The sequence below is a fragment of the Haemaphysalis longicornis genome, unplaced genomic scaffold (genome assembly GCF_048455015.1).
Source record: "Haemaphysalis longicornis isolate Haplotype H1 unplaced genomic scaffold, Haemaphysalis longicornis Haplotype H1 scaffold_10, whole genome shotgun sequence".
Lineage (NCBI taxonomy): Eukaryota > Metazoa > Arthropoda > Arachnida > Ixodida > Ixodidae > Haemaphysalis > Haemaphysalis longicornis.
In genome coordinates, this window is record NW_027526204.1 from 72736700 (window position 1) to 72757601 (window position 20902).

The following is a 20902-nucleotide window of genomic DNA, read 5'->3' on the forward strand; positions in this document are numbered from 1 at the left end:
TACAAAAGCTAGACCGCTGCTGCGGCCTTTCACAAGAAATAAAGCAGAGAGCTTCGCATAAACCGACTAGTTCTGCTGCGGTATACGACGGCCCGTCAGCAATCTTGAAACGCTGTAAAAATACCTTCCCGGGCATGCCGTGACCTGAGCCGTGACCTGACGCACAATAATAAATGCTTCGTGAGGTTTTTAAACTTTTCATGCCTACATTTATTAGATGCAGAGCATCTGATTCACTCGCCTTGCCCCTCCGGCGTCGTCGTCGTCGTCGTCGGCGTTGTCCACCCCTCCGCCATTCTCCTTTAAAGGGGTATTCACACGACGGAGCATTTCAGCGGAGAAATCCGAGGGAGGTCGTGACGTCACCGCAGGCGGAGTTCCGCTCGGCAAGCTCCTTCGCTCACACGGAGGATGCGACTTTCGGACGGACATCACTGTTTGCAGTCGCCTATCTCTAAAGCAGAGCTCCCTTAGCACCGCCGATTCCGCGACGGCGGCAATTTCTGTTAAGCTCATACGTACTGATCTTGTCAACCGACCAAAAATTGGTCGTCGACGCGATGCAGGTGCTGCCGCGCGCAGAGAACGGCGCGCGACGTGGTAGCAGCCGGCCGGCCCACCTACAGCCCCGCATACTGATGTTAGGCTTAACACTGCGGCGAATATTCGATCGGCGCTCTGGCAAGCGGCTCAGGTGACAATTTTTAAAGCAACTTTCCATCCCATCATTACCCCATTTCTCGTATACGCAGCTTTGTTTGCGCCTTGGGGAGCAATAACAAGCTGTCGCTCGAGCTACCGGCGCCGGCCTGCGCCACTTCGCGGCCGCGGCAGCCGCTCGCCAAGCGCCCGTGCTGGTGGTTTTTTTTTTCTCTTTATTGCCTGTCTTCGGTATACACAATAAGAACAAAAAAAAAAAGAATTACAAAGCGCGAAAAGACATCAGCACGTCACTTGCTAGTGCGCGCTTGTTAAAAAGGCCGAAGCCATGCCACACTTTCCAACACATTTAACCAGTCACGTGGAGATGGTTGGGCTTTATACACTTCTACGATCTCCCGCACACTCTGGCAGAACAACTCTCTGCTCGGTTTCACATCTACATCATTATGACGAACTGCCATTCGAGCTTTCCATATACTATGCAGGGCCAGCAACATCAAAAGATCATACGGGACGCCGCCGTAGTTTTCAACGGCCAAGAACCTGATTCCATGGCTATCCAACGGGAAATCCTTTTTTAGTGTTCTCTGCAAAACGTCCCACAGGAACACCCCGTCCCAACAGTCTATGAATGCGTGCTCTACTGTTTCTGGCTTTTTACAAACCAAGCAGTCAGGCCCCCAGGGAACAAACAAACCTTTTTTTAATCATCCAAGTTTTAACGGGTAATACTCCCACGTGTAATTTAAAGAAAAAATACTTTACATAAGGCGGTACAGTCATTTTTTTCGTGGTATACGCGGCTCCCTCAGTGCGCCTGTCATGTGCGCCACGCATTTTCGCGTCCGATGTATTAAGAAGCGATAAAAATAGAGTGCCTGCAACCGCTATAGAACTTCAGTCGCGGCCAGCTGCCCGACGAGCAGACGAAATTCCGCCGCCTCCGCCGCCGAGCGTCGGAGGGTTTGTAGCTCGCGAGCAGAAGCTCCAATCTCCCATCGGAGGCGGTGCGCCGGCGAGAAACCGTGACGTAGGGGTCACGTGGCGCGCACTCCTAGGAGCGAAATGGCGGATTTCTCTCTCGTGTGAATACCGCTGCGCTCTCCGCCGCTCACCCCCTCTCCTCTCCGATAGCGAACACTCTCTCGCGAGGGGCATTGGATTGGATTGGATTGGATTGGATTGGATTTGGATTGGATTGGATTGGATTAAAGTGGATTGTGTTGGATTGTGTTGCGTCATCCATGGCTTAACCGATGCGCAAACAAACGAGGACGAAGAAGGAACCAACACGGACAAGCGCACTCCGTGCGTCATCGCCGCGGCAGACGCGCTGGCGCCGGGGCATGTGCAGAACTCTCTCTTCCGCGGTTTCCTCTCCTTTGGGCGCGCTGCGCATATAACCGGTGTACCGTTCTCCGGCGAAGCAACATCCACGCTGGGCTCAAACACCTAGAGTCCATGCCGCTTTACAAGTACGCCAACGTCGTCATCGACTGGGATGGGCTTACGCAGTCCCCTCAACGTTATGCGCGCTATAAAACGCGGTCCCTTTGCCGCTCCGCCTATGCGTCGCATCTACACAGGTGTTCCAGCGATGGGAGGTGGGAGTTTTTGTTTTAAAGCAAAGCTTTCTACCTCTACCTGCCAACGCTTGTTTCGTGGCATGCGGGACAAGAAACTCCCAACGCGGCTGCGGAGGAAAAAGCGGTTTTCACTCACGCAGCACAGTTTAGATGGCGCGAAGAATTTACCCAGCGTTTCCCGCGCACTCACGCCGACGGTGGCATCGGCGCGACCCGGATTTGTCGTCTGCTTTAGCGACGGTTGTTCTGGGGTTGTTTAGTAGCAGCTTTGCGGCTATTGCGCACTTCCTTCGCACGGCTTGATTATATTGTTCGACAGCACCTCTTGTGTAACGCGGACACGACGGAATTAAGGGGTGTACGGCAAAGATACGTTAAAGATTGGTTTGCAGGGCACAAAAACAAAATGTAGAGACAACATACAGACATCTGGACGCTAAACAAACATTTTCGTTTGCGCACTGCTTTCCAAGAATGGGAATCCGCTTTCTAAATTTGCGAATACCAATTCAATTGTGTTTTAACAGGTATCACAAAACGCGAAAGGAGCAACTGCTTCTGATAAATAGCGACTATAAGAGTTCCCTCAATTTTCTCGCAATTCCCGAAACTACTTAACTAGCTAGTTTAAATCGGTAGAAATGGGAATCACTAAGCTCACATGCCGAAATGTTTCGGTGTCCGCGCTTGTGTCGCGCGGTGATGTTGCCCCGACCTAGCACATCAGGATGGCTAGGTTCCGCTGTCCCACGCTTCGAATGACGCTCCTCGCCGTTTTATTTATGCCGACGCACGTCCGGGCTACAGCAGCGGCGTCCACCGCTCTAGCCCGGCCGTGGCCGTCCCGTCTGCGTTGGCGGCAGCGCCCCTGCGAATTCTAGGTAACGGCAGACAGAATGTATGGTTTTACTCTTTCTGAAGCCACGTGTGTGAATTCAAATGATGTCGCATGGGAAATCGTTGTGGATGTTGTTTACAGCTTTGCTTTCCAACCACCTTCACGGCGTCGATTGGAGCCATTTTTTTACAATTCCCTAATGTCTACGGCTAACGTTAAGATTAATGCGTTTTATAGCACATCGTGTTTTAATTGTCATCACAATATTTCACCATTGCTGCGGCAGTGTTTGGCCTTGCGTCGTTAGACGCTAAATCACGAGATCTCGTGTTCCTCATTTATTTTTGATTTTGTGGTAGGCTTTTGTATATATTTATGGTTCTAGTCCCAAGGGAGTTTTACATGTTGGTGACTGCGATCGCTGGTCTGTTAACGGTAAGGATCAGAATAGAAATAAAAAAATTGGACAGTCAAATGGGCATCCAAGCGTCGCCAAATTCACTGTCTTGTCGCAGTACATGGTTATCTATTGTCACACCGATACATTTGTTGCCAGCTGTTTATTTAGTGCGTGAGAACGGTGTCTGTTACGCGGTCAAGTGCCAGAGGCAAGCCGTGTGAGGAGCGCGGCCATTGAGGTACATCGGGTCGGTCTTTTTTCGGCTGGCGACCAGGATGACCTTCGCGACGTCCCCTGAAACAGAAGCAGTGTTGCATGTATTTAGCCAAACCACTAGAACGTGTCCCCACAGTATTGTCGCATCATTCTCAATCGATTGTCGGGTTTAACGCGCCAACGCAGCGCCGGCGATGAGGCGCGCCGTAATTGAGGGCTCCGGAATAATTTTGACAACCTGGGGTTCTTTAACATGCGCCAAAATCTCGTGTCCCTTCATCCTCATGGTTAACTTTGGCATTATTTATTTTATGTATAGTGTGAAGGTAGGACGACCTTTTCGGACCACTTTGGATAGACAAAGAGGACTCGGCATTTCTAGCGAGAGATTACAGCATGATTTGACTGTCACAGGAATATTTTTTCCAACTTGTAAACATTAAGGGTTTCCTGCAATGGAGTGTTTACAAAAGCCTGTTATTAACAAACACGACAGGCCATCTTCAATGCGCGTTCCATGGGCTGCGTGTAGAAAAAAAACACTTCACGAAAAAAATCTTAAGACCGAAGAGACAAGCAGCGCAATTGAAAGGTTTCAAGCTTATCTACAAGACATGGTTGCGAATTGTTTGCCAGCACTAAAGACCTTGAGGGATAACCCCGAACCCCGATACCAAAGCTGCATCCTTGCGTGGTTATGCGTTTTGAGGTGAAGGGTAAAAGCCTGGAACCGGGGCTGTCAAGCTCCGGCCAACAGGATACCTGTCCGTCTAGGAGGCAGGAAGTAGCGGGACCTTGCAAAGCAACACGGTAAGGCCATTCGGCTGGATACCTATTTCCGCGAAACATGCCTTCTTTCTATTATCATCACCAGCAGCCTATCTACGCCCACTGTACGGCAAAGGCCTCTCCAACTGATCTCCAATTACCCCGTTCCTGTGCTAACTGCGACTAATTTATCCCCGCAAAATTATTGATGTCATCTGCCCATCTAACATTCTACCGCATCCTGCAACGCTTGCCTTCTCTAGGGTTCCAATCTCTTACCCTTAATGACCAACGGTTATCTTGCCTTCGCAATACGGGCCCTGTCCGCGTCGATTTCTTATTCTTAATTTCTACTAATATGTCCTTAACACGCGTTTGTTCCCTGACCCACTCCGCTCTCTTCTTGTCCCTAATGTTACACCTACCATCTTCCGCTCCATTGCCCGCTGAGGCGTCCTCAATTTAAGTTGAACCCTCTTAGTGAGCCTCCACGTTTCTGCCCCGTGGGTGACTACCGGTAAGATGCATCTATATATATACTTCTTTCTATATTCTTCTAGATTCGTCTAGATTCTATAATCTAGATTCTTTCTATACTTCTGCTTTGTTTTTACCCTCCGGCGGTGCCCGGCTGTGCTATCAGTATTTCTAGCTAAAGTGCATGTATTCTTTCCTTTCTTTTGAATGCCGCACGGGCTATGTTATTTTATTAGTGAGTGTGTTGTGCCGTGGCGTCACTAGCCCAGAATAACCTTTTTTCATCTCGTAGTCGTTAGACGTTTCGAGAAACAGCCGAGCCGGAATATAAATACTTCCTCGGCAGCAGCCACGGTATTTGATTTGCCGACGCTCGCCTGTGCACGTCACTTTGTTCTCTGCTACTTCGCCTTCTGTGTATTCTTTGAGTTGTCAGGGGGCAGAATTTCGCGCCAATAAACCGGTTTTTCCTGTAACACAACTGCGTAAACTTTGGCTTCGTGACACTGTGGTGCTTTGTGTCATGCCATGAGGTATTTTCCACCACCCCTAAGCAACTTCGTTCCCGAAAAAACGTTCAGCAGCAAGGCACTTCTCCCCACCCCGTCCACTTGCTGTGCCCTTCACAAAACAAGCAACTTTCTGCAATTACTAGTGATTAAGTGAATCAAATTGAGTCAGAAAGAAATTTGCTCTAATCATCACAAAAGTATTGAGAAATTCCTGAGGAACAGACTTCAACGCAGAAGCAACATTTCCCGCAGGTGTTCTTGCCTAAGCCCCTCGGCAAAAGCAGAGAAATAACCTCCTCATCAGTGAAAAAACAGACCGAAATTGGCAATTTGCTAAATAACTGTAAAACGAGGGGAAATGAGATGACTGGTAAATAAATGTAACAAACACCGCAGTTTAAGGGTCTATTCTATAAAATAAACTCGCCAATGACATCAAAATTGACCTTTTGAAAATGTTATCATAGGAGGGAGTAGAGCTGTTTAACGCATCATGATAACGCGCCATGGAAATGACATTGCAAGACGAGTTGTAATACCAACGTGCAATCATACAGTCAACACGAATCGGTTAAAAGAGCCTTTAGCTTCAAACCAAACACTACGACATAGACAGAACCGACAGCCAAAACCAGACCGTACACTCCGAACAGACGCAGGTGTTTGAAGCGCCAACTTTACGGCCCTGTTTCGAACACATTTCCCGGCCCGGTAACTTGTGCTGAATGGGCATAGTATGGCCGCCCCTAGTAGAAGAGCAATACCAGTCAACCCAAATGTAGAGCTGCGAAGGACATCATCTCGTATTCTGAGGAACATGCCAGAAGCTCAAACAAGAGAATTCGAAACACTCAACATCAAAGTACACGCTGCTCCGTTTCGGCCGCGCGTGTGCGTTGCAAAACTTCGGCATTCTGCCATCAGTGCTGTACACTTGATCATTCCTACCAGTCATAGAAGGCGTGGCATATATTGTTATTTCTAAATACGCAGCAGAGGCAACAAAACGCCGCCCAGATGCGGATGCCGGGATGGCCGAGTGCCAAATCGGCGCGGAGCTCTAAGTGTGCTGAACACTCTGCCTCCAATTCTGTTTTGGCTGGATACGAGGAGATGGTCTTGCAGTAAACATACCGCGGATCGTTGTTTGCGTGAGCGTATAAATGCTTTCTAGGCGCCACCCGCGCTATCAGCCCAGCAGACGTGCTGTTTGTGTTGATGTGGTAAGCGGCACTCATTATTTCCCGGTGATATGACGCATGGCAAAGCGGTCAATAACTGTGGCCCAGCTTTGAAGGAAATCAGGTGAAATGCCCCGACCGAGTCTGCACGTTAAACTTGTATCTTCTTTCCCAGGCGTCAATATTCGCTCGGTAGGATCATGACTTGACTTCACTGAAAGCTTGTGGCAATAAGCTATGCTATCATGGCCTCACTGCATCCGTAGGTCCGCTGTATTCAAAGAGACAAAAATTTGTTACACCTTGGGTAACCATTCAATGCAGTAAATAGATGCTCCGCATTTGCTTTGACCAATTCTCGCTGAGGTGTGTTATTATTGCTTATAACTTCTGGTGCGGAAAAAGAAGCTGCTCTACACAAAGCTACCCAACCCCTCAGAGTTGTCTTATGCGGAAGTTGCCTCAAGGGGCGGGGGATTATTTTATAAAACTGTAATAGTTTCTCATTTCGAGCGCAGGTTCATGTCCGACTGTTCTGAGAATGGACATACATATGAACATCAGGGAGCACTCGAGGTACGATAAATATTAGTGCTCCGATATTACCACCCCTTCCTTCATTAGTGCTCCCAAAGTTTTACCAAAATAAATATATTACGCACAATGCACTCGAAAAATGCTAACAGCAAAAGTCTGCCTCCTTCTAAGAGATTTTATTCCCCAGGGAACCAGTGAAAAACATTACAGTGGAAAACATTATAGTACGCAGGACAACAGTGGAAAACAAGACACATCCTCACCGAAATGCTCCAGCAATGTCGCCTCATCTGCACTGGGTGGGGAAGCTGCAAAAAAATGTATAAAGTGCGATTCATTGCGCCACCCCGTTCGGCTGCAAAAAATTATTGAAAAACTTTTTTTTTTATGTAAACACATGTGGCGATGCGCTGATATCAATATTATCTCTCTCTCTCTCTCTCTCTCTCTATATATATATATATATATATATATATATATATATATATATATATATATATATATATATATATATATATATATATATATATATATATATATATATATATATATATATATATATATATATATATATGTGTGTGTGTGTGTGTGTGTGTATATATATGTATGTATATATATAGTCTCTTGCAACAAAGCAAGCCACCAACAAAGGCGTTACGGGGACAGGCAGAAACGACATGTCAAGCACGAAGCCAACCCAGGCTATCTCCGGACGTTCTCTTCCTTTTCTTTCAGGCGGCTAACCTTCAGCATGGTAATGTATACATTGTTCTCAAACAATACTTGAGCGTCTTCAAATACGTCTGCTAAGTAGAAAGCTTCTACGTTCGCGCTCAAGCTTTGCGCAAAGGTTACATTTGCGGGTGTATTTTGTTTAACACCAAGAATGGTGGCTGCGGTTATCTGGTGTAAAGAAAACGCATAAAACAATTTTCGCATATACAAGAGCCGGGAGAATTTACACAAGAAGACCATTTTAGAACTAGAGCTCTGACTTAGGAGTACAAAACAAACAACACTAAAAAGTCTTGCGGGCGACCCTTGATTCCGCCTACTCTAAGAAATAAATTCTGTTTAAGAGTCTGGTTGTTGGGCGTGTCGATCGCTGCCACTCGCTCAGTCAAGCCCAGTCATTTGGGTATTGTATTATTTGATGGCGGGAACCTCTTGCAGCACAATATGTTGGCACTCAGGATGCCAGGAGCCAATGGAAGAGGTAGGCGACGGTGAAAGAGCCATTTCTGGATTTGCGCACTCCTTTGTTCGCGCTTGTGAAACATCGAAATAGTCACTGACCTAAAAGAACAGTCTGCTCTTGATAAACTCTACACGACAGGAAGTTTTTTTGCTGTTCTGACTTGCCCAGCGCGGAGTATCTCTTATTTCTGATAATTCGGTATGATGCCGAAGAAGTGCTCTAGGACAGAATCATACTCGTCGGGTGATTGTTTCATCGATCTGGGGGACATTTTCTGGCGGGCAATTTCTGGTTGCTTTGATTGGTGTGCGACCTGCACACGTGAAATGTCGCAACCGGCCACAGTTATTGCCCTTCAGACGTTTCGGCGGGCAGGTTCCGCTCGCGTGTGTGGTGTACCCGTTACACAGAACGCCTCTGACGGTATCCCATGGGCCACACGAGGTGTTGTTCCGGCTTCGATTTCTTGGAACAGAAGCGCTATGCGTTTTTCCGCTCGGCATTAAAATCGGGTCTGCATACGGGACGCGCCGTTGCAGACGCTTGTTTTTTATTACGGTGAAGTAGTATATGTCTCAACCCCACAGATTTTATTCCGGCTAAGCCAATTTACTCAGAGCCGCTCCGACGCTCCTCCTCGCCACCCCCGACCCCTCTTTTACAATGGTTATCACAACGGTCATCCCCCTCGACGCCACCGATGCCTCTATCATAATTTGCGCCGTCGGCTGACATCGGCCGCGGCGCCTTTACCAGATGATTGCGGAGAATCAACAACAGCGCGAATAGGTGTGAAAATGCCCGAAAGCCTCCGCCACCACCGCGGCCGTTGCCGCCTCTAATTACACATCGCCCAGTAGCTGCGGGTTTCTCCCGGTTGAAAGCAACTTGACCCGTTGGAACGCCGGCGTGAGCACAGTTCTTCTTTTGCTTGGAAGCCCTTCCGAGCGACATTGTCGCGTCAGCTGCCCTCGTTGACCAGCTGGTCATAGTTATTCTGCCGGAAGAATGATAATGATCTTAGTCTGGCCGCATATAAATTCTTTCTCTCTCCCTTCGCAGCTGTATTTCACGCCTGATTATGCGCCCTTCCACGGTTACCGGTTTAGGCGTGCACAGATTTGCGGGTAGAGGGAGGTGGCATGCACGCACAGTATGGCTCAATGCCGCTACCGATGACGTACCCGTGTGCTGGTGGGAGATTTAAACCTGGGAGTCTCATGGCTCAATGCGCCCTGAAGGCTGTCCTCCGCAATCGAGCGGTTTGGGTCTGGGTTGGTGTGTTGCACAGAGAATAAGATGCCTACGACTGTGCAGCGAAAGGGACACCCAAGTGTCTGTCCGTTAGAGTAAAGGGCGAGGCCTTTGAGGTGTTAACTAGCTTTGGGACAGACACACGTCGTTCGCTTGGAGGAAGAAGAGCGGAAACCGCAGAAACGTCAGCCTGAACAGAACTGTGAACCGACGCGAAAACGACAAAAAGCCGCTGCCGCCGCCATTACCACCTCAAGTTCAAGCTGGTCGAGTAGATGGAACTTGAGTTTATCCCTCTGGATAAACAGAAACTGGCCCGCTTGGAATGCCGACGTGCACACAAAACACAAGTTAGCCTAAATGGGAGTTTCTTGGCTGGAATACGTCTTTTAAACTCCTCACGACAGACGGCCTGCTCCCACGTGTGGTAGTATGATGGTGGAAAAACTGCCAGTTAACACCGGGGGCCACAAGCCGTCGTAAATAAGCGCATTTACCACGGTTGTACCTCTTCACAAAACGCAGTATCTGGCTGTGATTACTGCGTTTGTCCTAATGGGAGTATTAAAAACTCCCACGCCACCTCCATTTCCTTCTGCTCCTCCTTCAACCCTTCCTCCTCTACGCGTCCTTACAAAATGGCTGCCAGTTGGTGTCGTGTGTCGTGTGAGCTCCAGCGTCCCCGAAAATTTATTGCCAGTGTGAACTTGCGGCCGGACGAACGGATGTGAAGTGCTTCCCAACAACCGAAGCTCGTTGCGAACATTGTGGAACCAGCCTGGACTGACGTGCGACGGACTGCAACGTCGCCTCCGTGTCACCGACCTTCGAGCCGACGGAATACGCCAGCGAGCCGACGCGAGGCCTAAATGCAGTGATCGCTGAGAGTGGCTCGTTAAAAACAACGCGGTTGTGCCTCTGCGAGGTGGTTGAAGGTAAGATTTTCACGTTTTTTATTGTACGCAACATTTTGGGAGACTTGTGCCCCTTCTAGCGTCAAATAAACTCAACGTGTTTCCCGCGCCACTGCACGGGCGATTCTCCGCCACTGGAGGTGAGCGTTGTGCGTGAAAGACGGCACCATGCCCGGAACGTCATTGGGGAGGCCGAACAGTGTGAAAGCAATGCGTATTTGCGCGGGTCTCGAGCAGAACAATCACTCATTCACACTCGCAAGCAAAATGAAAACTGTCCGAACTCTGGACGGCTGTTAGTGTTTTTGTTAGGCTGTGTCTGTGGCTTACTGGCAAGCGAGGGTGAAGTTGGCCGGTCAAACGTCGCAGGGCTGCCGCTTTTCTTGAGAAATAGGTGTGGTGCCAACCGCGCCTGCTACGAGGAGGGTGACTGTCGCGTGCCGCCGGCGATTAATTGCTTTCACTGGAAAGGGAGAAGGTCGGGGCCCCGTGGGAGCTCTCCGTACGCTAGGCGCGTGTAACCATAACCAGCAAACGCCATTCGAGGGAGCATTCTGTAGAGTCGACAGAGGACTGCTTATTATTATTTTTTTTTTTTGAAGGGGGGTACGCGCAGGCGTCACACCGAGCGAAATTTTTCCGTAACTTACGGTGAGGGGAGAGAGGGGCAGTGCGGGGGATAAAACCTGAAGCTCGTTCCCAGAACACTACACGCAAGGAAAAGAGGGAAAAGAAGCATTTTGAGAAGTTGGTCGCCACAAGGGTCGCGCACCTTTTTGAACATCAGAACACCTCGTTTTGACGAACTAGTGAGCGCAGGTGTCTCGGACAGACGTGCAATTTTGCGTAGCTTTAAACAAACATTCAGACATTACGGAAAGTTGGACACAAGAGTGACAAGTTCAGCGTCTTTACAGTGCCGTTTCTTTTCTTTTTTTTCAGGTCAGATGCCCAATATGCTTATGTATTTGTTACCGCAGATTTAAAGCGTTTTGCTATCCCTCTAATGAATATGCTGCTGTGGCTTCCAGAAGAACGTGCCAGGGGGTGCGGCAACGTCAGCGTTTGGGAGGCACGTGCAAGCAAACAGCGCACCGACGTCATGCTGACCTCATTGTTTGCAAATGGCTTAAATTTTTTTTGTTGAGGAGTGTTGTAGTAGATAAAGTTCTTACCAAGATACCTTGTGTTCTCGATGTAGGTGTTTTGTTGATTCAGTGTTTTTATTATCTTATTAACGTGTTCACACGTATATCGTATTCATGTAATTTTTATGCAATAAATTGACTGTGCAGAAAACAAACTTTTCACGTTTCGCCATTCAACGTTTGAAGCGGAAAAAGACTAGAAATTACGTGGTCCCTAACAAAAAATAAAAATGCGGCCTGTGCCCTTATTAAGAACTCCCAAATGCAGTAATAAATTCCACTGCAGCGCATATATATGAAGCGCACAAAAAAACACACACAAAAAAACCTCGAATGCAGGTCAACACTGCTCCCAATGCGCCCCCTGAAAACTCCCAGTTGGAGGAAACAATACACTCCCAATGGTACCCCTGCAAACTCCCATTGTAGTGGCAGTAAAATGAAACTCCCATATGCTACTGAAAAAACTGCCGAAATAATGGGAATAAGGCGAAACTCCCATTGGAAGGAGTTTTGAAAACTCCGAATTGGTACTGAGTTATGACACAAGCCATTTACTCCCATTCCGGCTTATTTGTGTTCTGTGTGTGGGCCTTATCACTTCTTCAGCTTAACTGGCTTTCAGAACGACGTGTTCGGCAGTGTCTTTCACTTCTAAGCAGCCGCTCAGGACCGGTTGCCGGTTTACGCGCGCGGGTTGGAAGTGGAGGTAGTGGGAGGAAGGCGGGCACATGCAGCTATAGGATTGGTGCCCTTACTGATGACATGCGACCGGTCCGGTACAGGGGTACAGTGAATTGGGTGGGCTTGTTCCGAACAGCAAGGTGCCTGCGACGCGGGAGGGATAGCTTTATCCTAGCGCGGGAGGGATAGCTTTATCCTAGCGGACGACTGTCCGCTAGGATAAAGCTCGGGTATTTCCTAATTTCATTCTGGTAATTGGCTAGGTAGGATTATCAGTGATGAATTACCAACAAGCTGTTTTTTTCGTGCCCTCAGTGGAGGGCGTGCAGCTTTGCAGGTCATACGATTTCACAGAGTGGAAGGGCACTAAGTTTTTTGCATAATGGTGTGGCATGGTGGCATGCAATCGTGTAGGCCGCCACAGTTTTACAAGCACACTCAGCTTGGTCAACCAATCACCGAAGCTTTTGCTCTCCCGTTGCCTTCTGGTGCTGATCACAAGTCCCCGTAAGTGATGTTGGTGGTTGGTTGCAATGCTTCTCGAAATGCCCAGCAGCTTTTTCATGGGACGATCATGTCGAGGGCTTTCTTTCACAACGGAACGTTTTCTAGACTCGCCTCGTGTCTTCTATGGTTTCCATGAGACAGTTCGCAGCCTGTACTTCAGCGTTTGCGTTTTAAGTCCAGGGCACTGCGGATCACCATTCCTCCTTTAGCCATCCTTGCTTTATAACCACACGTTTTACCCGCGATGTAGCTGTAACTCTGGCTGAGCCGGTGCGGATTACTCTCTACCAACCCTTGTGAGGCGGTCGTGGTGGTGGTGGAAATGTTTATTGAGCTGTTCTCTGTGAGAGAGTGCCCTGGAGGGCCACGGTGGCCTGTACTGTTCTCATTCCAGGGCTCGTGAGACAATCGAGCGGTCTTCACTTCGGAAGCCAAAACAAACTGGGCCTCTGGTTGTCAGCTTCTGCTACAGCTCAGAGGGAGGAAGGACAGGGTAGATTCGGGTTTTGTGCGCACCCTAGCATGATGCGAGGCAGGGTGGCTGGTTGATTGCAAAAGTGGCATTCTATCCAGTGGCGGTCAGGGTACACATATAATGGGGCCGGATTGGGTGAGGGAAAGTGTTGGTTTGAAGATTGTGAGGAAGTGAGGCAGCAGGTGTCAAAGCAGAGATAGGGTTTGCGTACTATAAAGAAAGTGCTGCCAGCAGTTTTAAAGTCACTAAATTCTAAATTAAATAGTGCGAGGTTCGTGTGTTAAAGCAGTTCAACATGAAGTGCGCAAGGTGACAGTCTGAAGCTGAGTGTCGGCGAGGTGTAGAACTCCTTAACTTTAGCAGTTGCATGTGGTAGGGAGTGGCGGCTGCGTGTGTGCATTTGGCGATACGTTGTAACAAAAAAAGCAGTGAATTCAAACGTGACTCTCCGCCCACCAAGCTTTCGCTGAAATCGCAACCCACCTGCCCCGGCCATGACCGAAGTTTTTACGCGGAGGCCTTCGAGGATCGTCCCTGGCTCCGACTCGGCTTGATAGTAACAATATGTAAGTTGCATCTTTTATATATAAAGCGGAGCTTTTCTCTTAAGTTAGAATCCGTAAAATAACCTAAAAAGGCTCAAACAAGAGAAAAGAGCGCGCATGCTTGAGAAAATAACCTATTAATATATAAGGACAGCGGTAACAACCGCGGTAAGTTTAAACGGCGGCTAATGTCTTCTTGGAAGGGATGAAACATGGTGCAGCTGTTACGAGCTGTGGCCACGGCTTAGTAAGCCAGGATCAATCGTTGTAGTCCTTAACTAGGTCACCACCTTCCGGGTACGCATTTGGCAAGTTTTCTGCGGCCTGAGAGCAACACCGAGTCAAGCACATCCGTTTCTTTCAATAGCTTTCCAGCGTGGAGTCAGTGAACTGGAAGTAGCTGACAAATTTTACGCCAGGGTTGCAGCTCCCCGGAGCTCTGCAGTGCTTTCCGAGGTCCTGACTGATTGGCTCTCCACTACGAATGCTACACTCATGGATGAATTCTCTGTGCACGAGCTAAACACAGCGTTATCGTCCGTTAACCGGTCTTCTTCGCCAGGCGCCGATAACGTTACATTTTCAGCTTTGCGACACCTCGGCGGTAACACCGACCTCCGGGAACTGCTTACCTTCCACAAGAAGTCACGGCAGACAGGCCGCGTGGAAGTAAGCCGCAAAGTTGGTCGCCTAGTAGCGGTCCCCAAACCAGGAATCCGCCGACTGACATCAACTCTTACCTCCATATTGCTCTATTGAGCTGCATAGGGAAGATAATGGAGGAAATGGTGCGGAATTGACTCGTCTGGGATCTTGAGGACCAAGAAGGGTATCCCCGAGAGATAGCAGGGTTCAGAGAAGGAAGAAGCAGCATCGATAACGTCATTTCTTTGGTGATAGATAGTCATCGAGAAAAGGTTGCAAAAAATATCACAGTAGCTGTCTTCCTAGTTGACACCGTCGCTCATGAAGCTATTCGAAGGGAAATGACATTTATAGGGCTACGAGGTCGGATGCACGCTTGGCTCTCTGACTACTTGCAGAATCGGTATTTCTATATGACCACCAATGAAGGCAACACAGGGTGGCATGAGATTACACAGCGCGTCCCTCAAAGCGGAGTCCTAAGTCCTGTCCTGTTTAGCATCTGTCTCATACGCATCACAAAAGTACTACCCTAAGGGGTCAACATATCTCTCTACGCTGAATATATGTGTGTGGGCTTCTGGCCAAAACCGGAGAAGTGTATGATCGAACCTTCAGAATGCTCATCTTGCAACTCAAAAACACCTTAGTACCTGCGGATTGCTAATTTCCCCAGAAAAGTGTGCCGCAGTTGCCTTTACGAGGCAAGATGTATCCCGCTATCCTCTGGTCATAAATAACACAGAAATACCGTACGTTCACAAGCATAAATTTCTTGGAGTAACATTAGATCAATCACTATCTTGGGCCTCTCATATCCGTCACCTCAGAGAATGCCTGCACTCATTTATGCCCATTTTCCGGATGCTGCCAGGAAAAACATATGGCTTCTCAGTGTCTTCACTGTTGCGGCTCTATAACACACTACTTCTTGGCTTTCTGCGGTACAGCCTCCCAACACTGATTGGTTTGTGTAAGATAAACTTTACAGTGCTAGATTGTACACAAGCTCAAGTTCTGCGCATCTGCCTGGGCCTTTTCAGGTGCACATCCACGAATGAAACTCTCTGCGAATCAAGGTGCATGTCAGCCCAGACACTCCAAGTTCAAGAGTTCCTCCTCACGACCTTCCGTCACGTAACCCGGTGTGCTGACCATCCTCTCGCACAGGTGTCTTCCCCTCATGTACGGAGCCTCTTACCGGCCAACTTCGAACGCCCAAGCAAGCCTGCCTTTCCGCCATGGAAAGTTGCACCACGGGATAAATGCCTCACCATACCAGGTATAGGCAAGAAATCATCTCTGCCTGAGCCAGCTTTGCGAAAGCTCGCGCTGGAGCATATCAGCTCCCGTTGTCTTGGAAAAGTCCACGAACATACAGAGGGGTCCATGTAGTATGACTCGTAAGCTATTGGAGTGTGTATTCTGTCGGTGGGACTAACTGTTAAAGAGAAACTCTGTCACAAGATGTCGTCCACCTTCACTGAGGTAACTGCTGTCAGAGAGGCACTCTTTCACATCACCAATAGTCCCGCTCGGCAACGGGTGATCTTTGCCGACTCGCGGAGTGCCCTGCGAGCGCTGATAAAGCCTTATCACCGCTGCAACCAACTTGTGCGTGATCTACAGCATTGCACACACTTGGACTACGAGACAGGCACTGTATCTTGCTTCAATGGCTGCCAGGTCATTCCTGCATCCAGGGGAACGCGTCTCTGACGCAGAAGCGAAAGAGGCGCACAATATGTTTGCGTCTAGTAGAATCCCGAATTCCAGACAAGACGGAAGGGTGGCCGTGAATGCACTGGGAGAGAATCTGCAGTTGCCAACTAGGCAGCAACCTTTTAGGATACCCTTGCCTCTGCACGCGATTCACCCTCAGTGCAATTTCCAGTTTTCGCGAGGCCTACAAAAGCAAACAGAGGGTGTCCTTTACCGACCACGCCTGAACGTTGCCTTCAATGGTGGTTTTCTTTTTAAAAAAGGCTAGGCGGATTCGCCATTGTGCTTTTTGTTCTCTGTGGGAGAAGACATATGGCAAGTCTTGTGTTACTGCCCACAGCATACAACTAAACGCGAAACAGCGAAAAAAAAACGCTTGTGCGACTGGTACGCGGAAACACTTTAGAGCTCCATCACTTTCTTCGTCCATGGCAAAATCACGCTGACGCGGCGCGAGGGACTAAGGCTCTCTCAACTTTGTTGTCTAACTCGGGATTAATCGAGGTTCCTTAACATTTGGATCCTCAGATTTTTTTCTCATAGTGCTGTTCATTTTTTCTACGCTCCGAACTAATGTTTTTTTCTCCCAATTATTCATTCTTGCTGCGTACTTCTTCCACTATTCTTTTCTTCTTTCGCCACTCTAGGTTCACCCCCATTTGAAGTAGCAATCCCCGCCGTTTGTGGGGCTAACCTTTTCCGGGTTTATTAAAGCTTTGTATATCTCTCTCACTGCCTTTGATGTTACGGTTGCTGAGGACTACCGTGTAGCTACCTGTACTTTTACGGCCACGACATCGACCGGATTTCTGATGGGTGTTGTGAAATGACCCAAAGTTACAGAAAATGCTTTTACTTTTGAAGTAACCAATGTTACTCCTTCCTTCTTTTTTGACTGACACCCCTGATGTAAAGTAAGCATTTTATTTGGAACAGACGACACGCCGGTGCACTTACCCGTATCGCAGGGAGCGTCGTAGACAGGTGTCCACATCCCGTACGAGAAGCCGGGAGCCAGGAGGGGCTTGAGCACGGAAGCATACCTAACGAAGAACGTAACCACAAGCAAGACCAGGATGCAAATGAGGACTGGTCCCATAAAAAATGAACAGGACACTCGAAGCGAAGAACCCTACCGAGGCACGATAACGCTGCCTAAGTTGCGAGAAAAAAAAAGCTGTTGCTTAACTGAGTTGTGCCTGTGTTTGCGTAGCGAGAGGTACGATTAATGTTATTGTTTAGCTTGGTTCTCTGTAGGGTCACATCTTTATCGTTTAGCATCGTACCGATTCCCTTTCCATATCTGACGACGAATCCAACCGAGCCGCCCCTTCTATATATGTGATGCAACGTCGGCTTCGCCTCTGTTGTTGCAACCTGGTTTCAGTGGCTCCTCTTCTGACGCCATGCCAGACGGCGCGGTGAGCGGCACTGCCAGCTTCGGCGGTTGCTAAGCAACCGCTCAGCTCGCAGGGCGGCCACCGGCCACAGCGAAACGGCGAGAATACGGCCATTGTAGCTCTTGCTAAAAACCGCAGATGGAGAGGAGTATATCGAATAAACACCTTTATGGAGGTTTAGCCTTGGGAAGAGTCCTTATTCCGATTGCGGGGCGTGGATATCTGGTTTGGGCAGACTTCGGCACAACAGACGCACACCAATGCCTTCGCCGTGCGCCGAAGTACGTATATTCTACACCCGCTTAAGCCAAACCACGTCATTATTACGTGTCTACGTGGCTCGGACTTCGTATTGGTGCGGCTTCAGAGGACCGCAACGCGGTGTTTCTCGCACACCGTTTTCGAGGCGCATCCACCTACCGTGCCAATCCTCCCTTGAATTTTACCGGTCGCAGAATTATGTAAGGTTTACAAATTCACTGTAAACTAAATATGTCAAGCAAATTACACACAGCGTAATGATATGGTCGCCTTAGTAGAGCCTAATACGCAGATAGCTGAGGCAGTCGCATAAAAAAGTTAGAGGCATACCGCACATTAATCTGTTCAGTCCTCGAGTAGGGATGACTTGTATGGAGTCCACACTACAACAACCACGTTGTAAAAAATACAGCGGCTCCAACAGCTCGCTGCGTGATTAATTCTTCCTATCGACAGAGTCAGATCATCTGTTACGGATATGTTAGAACAGCTCGAGTAAGAGCCACTCGAGAAACGACAGCACATTGCCACGCTGAAGTTTCTGTGCCTTCTGTTATCAGTGGAGCGGTTTAAGTTTGTGCTTGGCCCGGTGGTGCTAACGAAAACAAACAACAAAAAACCTGGCCACCTGCAAATGGGGCACCACCACAGCTAGGATACCGGATTTCGCTCCTTCTTAATCCTGCTTTCGCTCCGGATTAAAAACCGGATTTCGCTCCTGCTCGAGTGTCAGCACAGGGGCATATGTGCATGCACCCACTACTATACCATAATAAAGGTGATAGTCTTTTTTCGTCTACTACCCGAACAATATCCCACGCTTTGCATTTGTACCCAGAATCCCTCCCTACCATCCATACCTCACGCGACGATTGGCTCGTCGCCGACTCAAGCGCTCAAGGACAGCGACAGGTGGCGGATAGGGCAGACTTGGCCCTCAGCTCTGTTACCGGAGCCCCGGATTAGGGGAACCTTCTGTTAATAAAGTTATTCTGTCACCCCTCTCTCTCTCTCTCTCTCTCTCTCTCTCTCTCTCTCTCTCTCTCTCTCCCCCCTAGTCGAAGACCCTCCTGTCCACCACACACGGATTTCGGAACTTGCCCCTTAAAGATCTCTAGGATTGGCAGGCCCGGATAGTTTTGTAACAAGCCTGCACGTCTCTCCTAAAGTATACCGCGTTAGCCAGCTCTAGAAGACGCAGAAACCGGCCTTGCGAACTCAGCGTCTACAGCGCGAACTCGGCGCCTGTACTCTCCAATTATGGCGCGAACGCACGCGAGGAGGCGAGGATCAGAGCATGCGAGAGATCACAGGAACTCTGGCCACAGTGTTCTCGAAGGTCGAGCTGGCCGAAGCCGGGCGCTCCTCCCAAGGCGCGCACCCACGTTAGCGCGGTATTTAAAACAGCGGTGCTGTTTACATCGACACAAATCCGTCCGGCGTGGACTGAAAACCCATGAGGGCACATCCTTGCGTGCCTTACGGCGACCGCCTGGCGTCGCCGGCGCGAGGAACCCGGCACGACCCCCACGCTTTGCCTTTAGAAAAAGGAAAAACCTAGCGCACGTGAGCCCGTGCCAAGCGGCGAGCGCCCGGCATCTTCCAGGTTTGCGCGTGGGCTTACGCCGTATGAGGAGCTGCCGCCTTCGTCGTGGTCACCGCGTAGTGATCGGCGCGCCAAGGGTCTGCCGCGCGGAACACGATGACGACGAATCCGTCAAGCCATCCCTTCCGAATCCGCACGTGGATACGGCCACCCCACCACCTGACGAAGAAGTGGAGGTCCACCAAGGCGAGTACGGGCTACAAGAATATTTTCCCTATGTGGCTGTGCCGTCGGTATTCGATGACGAAAGGGATGCCCACAATTGATACTGAATAAAACACTATGTATTTTGGTGGTCTTAAACGGCTTTGCGCTGCTGGGGTCAGGCTGCTCCCTCTCTCCTTGGATCCGCTGTCAGCGTGGTGAGAAGCTAGGTCAACGCCCAGCTCTGCTGCTTCTCCTGCCTTGAACCACGAGTACAAGCCGCTGCAATTTTTTTCTAAGAATTTTTGGGATATCCTCACGTAAGCAAGCACGAGAGAACGCGCGAGCCTTGTTGACAACGGGTGCTTCTCATGAGGCGCACCCTAAAACGTGCACGGTATGTTTTCTAGGTATTTTTTGTTCCCGGTAACGTTCGAAGGTGGAACTAAAAGCTTAAACAGCTGGGCAGTCAGAATCGTCATTTATTTATGTTGGAGGAGGTGGCGATAAAAGCAGTTGGAATTGTTTTCTGTAACCAGGTTCCTCCCATGAATGCTCATGTACTGTGAGCAGCCGACAATTGCTTAACGTCCACAACTTCCCTGCGAACATAACTAATGTTTGACAAGTATAGTGAAAACCGGCGGGATGAAAACGTAGTCTGGTCGGCCAGTCGTCATATAATTAGTTTTGAGACACTTTTGATAAAACAAGAGCTACAGCGGTAGCAGCCGATTATCACAATTTTTTTTCGTATAGGTACATAATATACGAAGCGCGACGTTATAGCTCATCATATAACTTTGCGCCCGTTATTACCCTCAGTAAACGCTTTTAAGGCGAACGAGGGGATCATAAGTTGGTATGCTTAAGAATGACAAGAGTGACTTACTTTGGCCTGTCATGCTCTGGTACGGCCGCAAATCCATTTCTGTCGCACACGATGTCGAAAAGGCCGGCGCATTCCCTAAGTGCGAAAAAGAATCCATTTACGATCTATTGCTTTATTTAGGTAGTAACAGACGTCTTAAACATAAATTACGCCTTCATAGGAAGGTGCCGTAATTGTCACATGCAAAGCTGCCGTTTTCCTGCTGATATTATATTGCTTATTTTGCTTAATTGCTTATTTTTTACTGCTTATTAATTTTTGATACCTCCGCTAATCCGATTTGATCCACCATACTCAAAAATGTCATGCTCTGATGCTTTGGGGTGAGC

The 20902-nt window shown here is 48.8% G+C and overlaps 1 protein-coding gene across 1 annotated transcript in view; it reads right to left on the bottom strand.

Moving 5' to 3' along the window:
* Nucleotides 1–3628: 3628 nt before the first annotated feature.
* The window catches only part of LOC144157792 (putative thiopurine S-methyltransferase), a 34569-nt gene continuing 17295 nt past the window's right edge, over nucleotides 3629–20902 (bottom strand). Inside the window, exons 5-8 of the mRNA XM_077688551.1 lie at nucleotides 20574–20648; nucleotides 17228–17313; nucleotides 7442–7486; nucleotides 3629–3781 (exon numbers count right to left, since the gene is read on the bottom strand). Of these exons, the coding sequence (XP_077544677.1) occupies nucleotides 3675–3781; nucleotides 7442–7486; nucleotides 17228–17313; nucleotides 20574–20648 (313 nt within the window). The 3' untranslated portion in view covers nucleotides 3629–3674. The remainder of the gene's footprint in view (nucleotides 3782–7441; nucleotides 7487–17227; nucleotides 17314–20573; nucleotides 20649–20902) is intronic.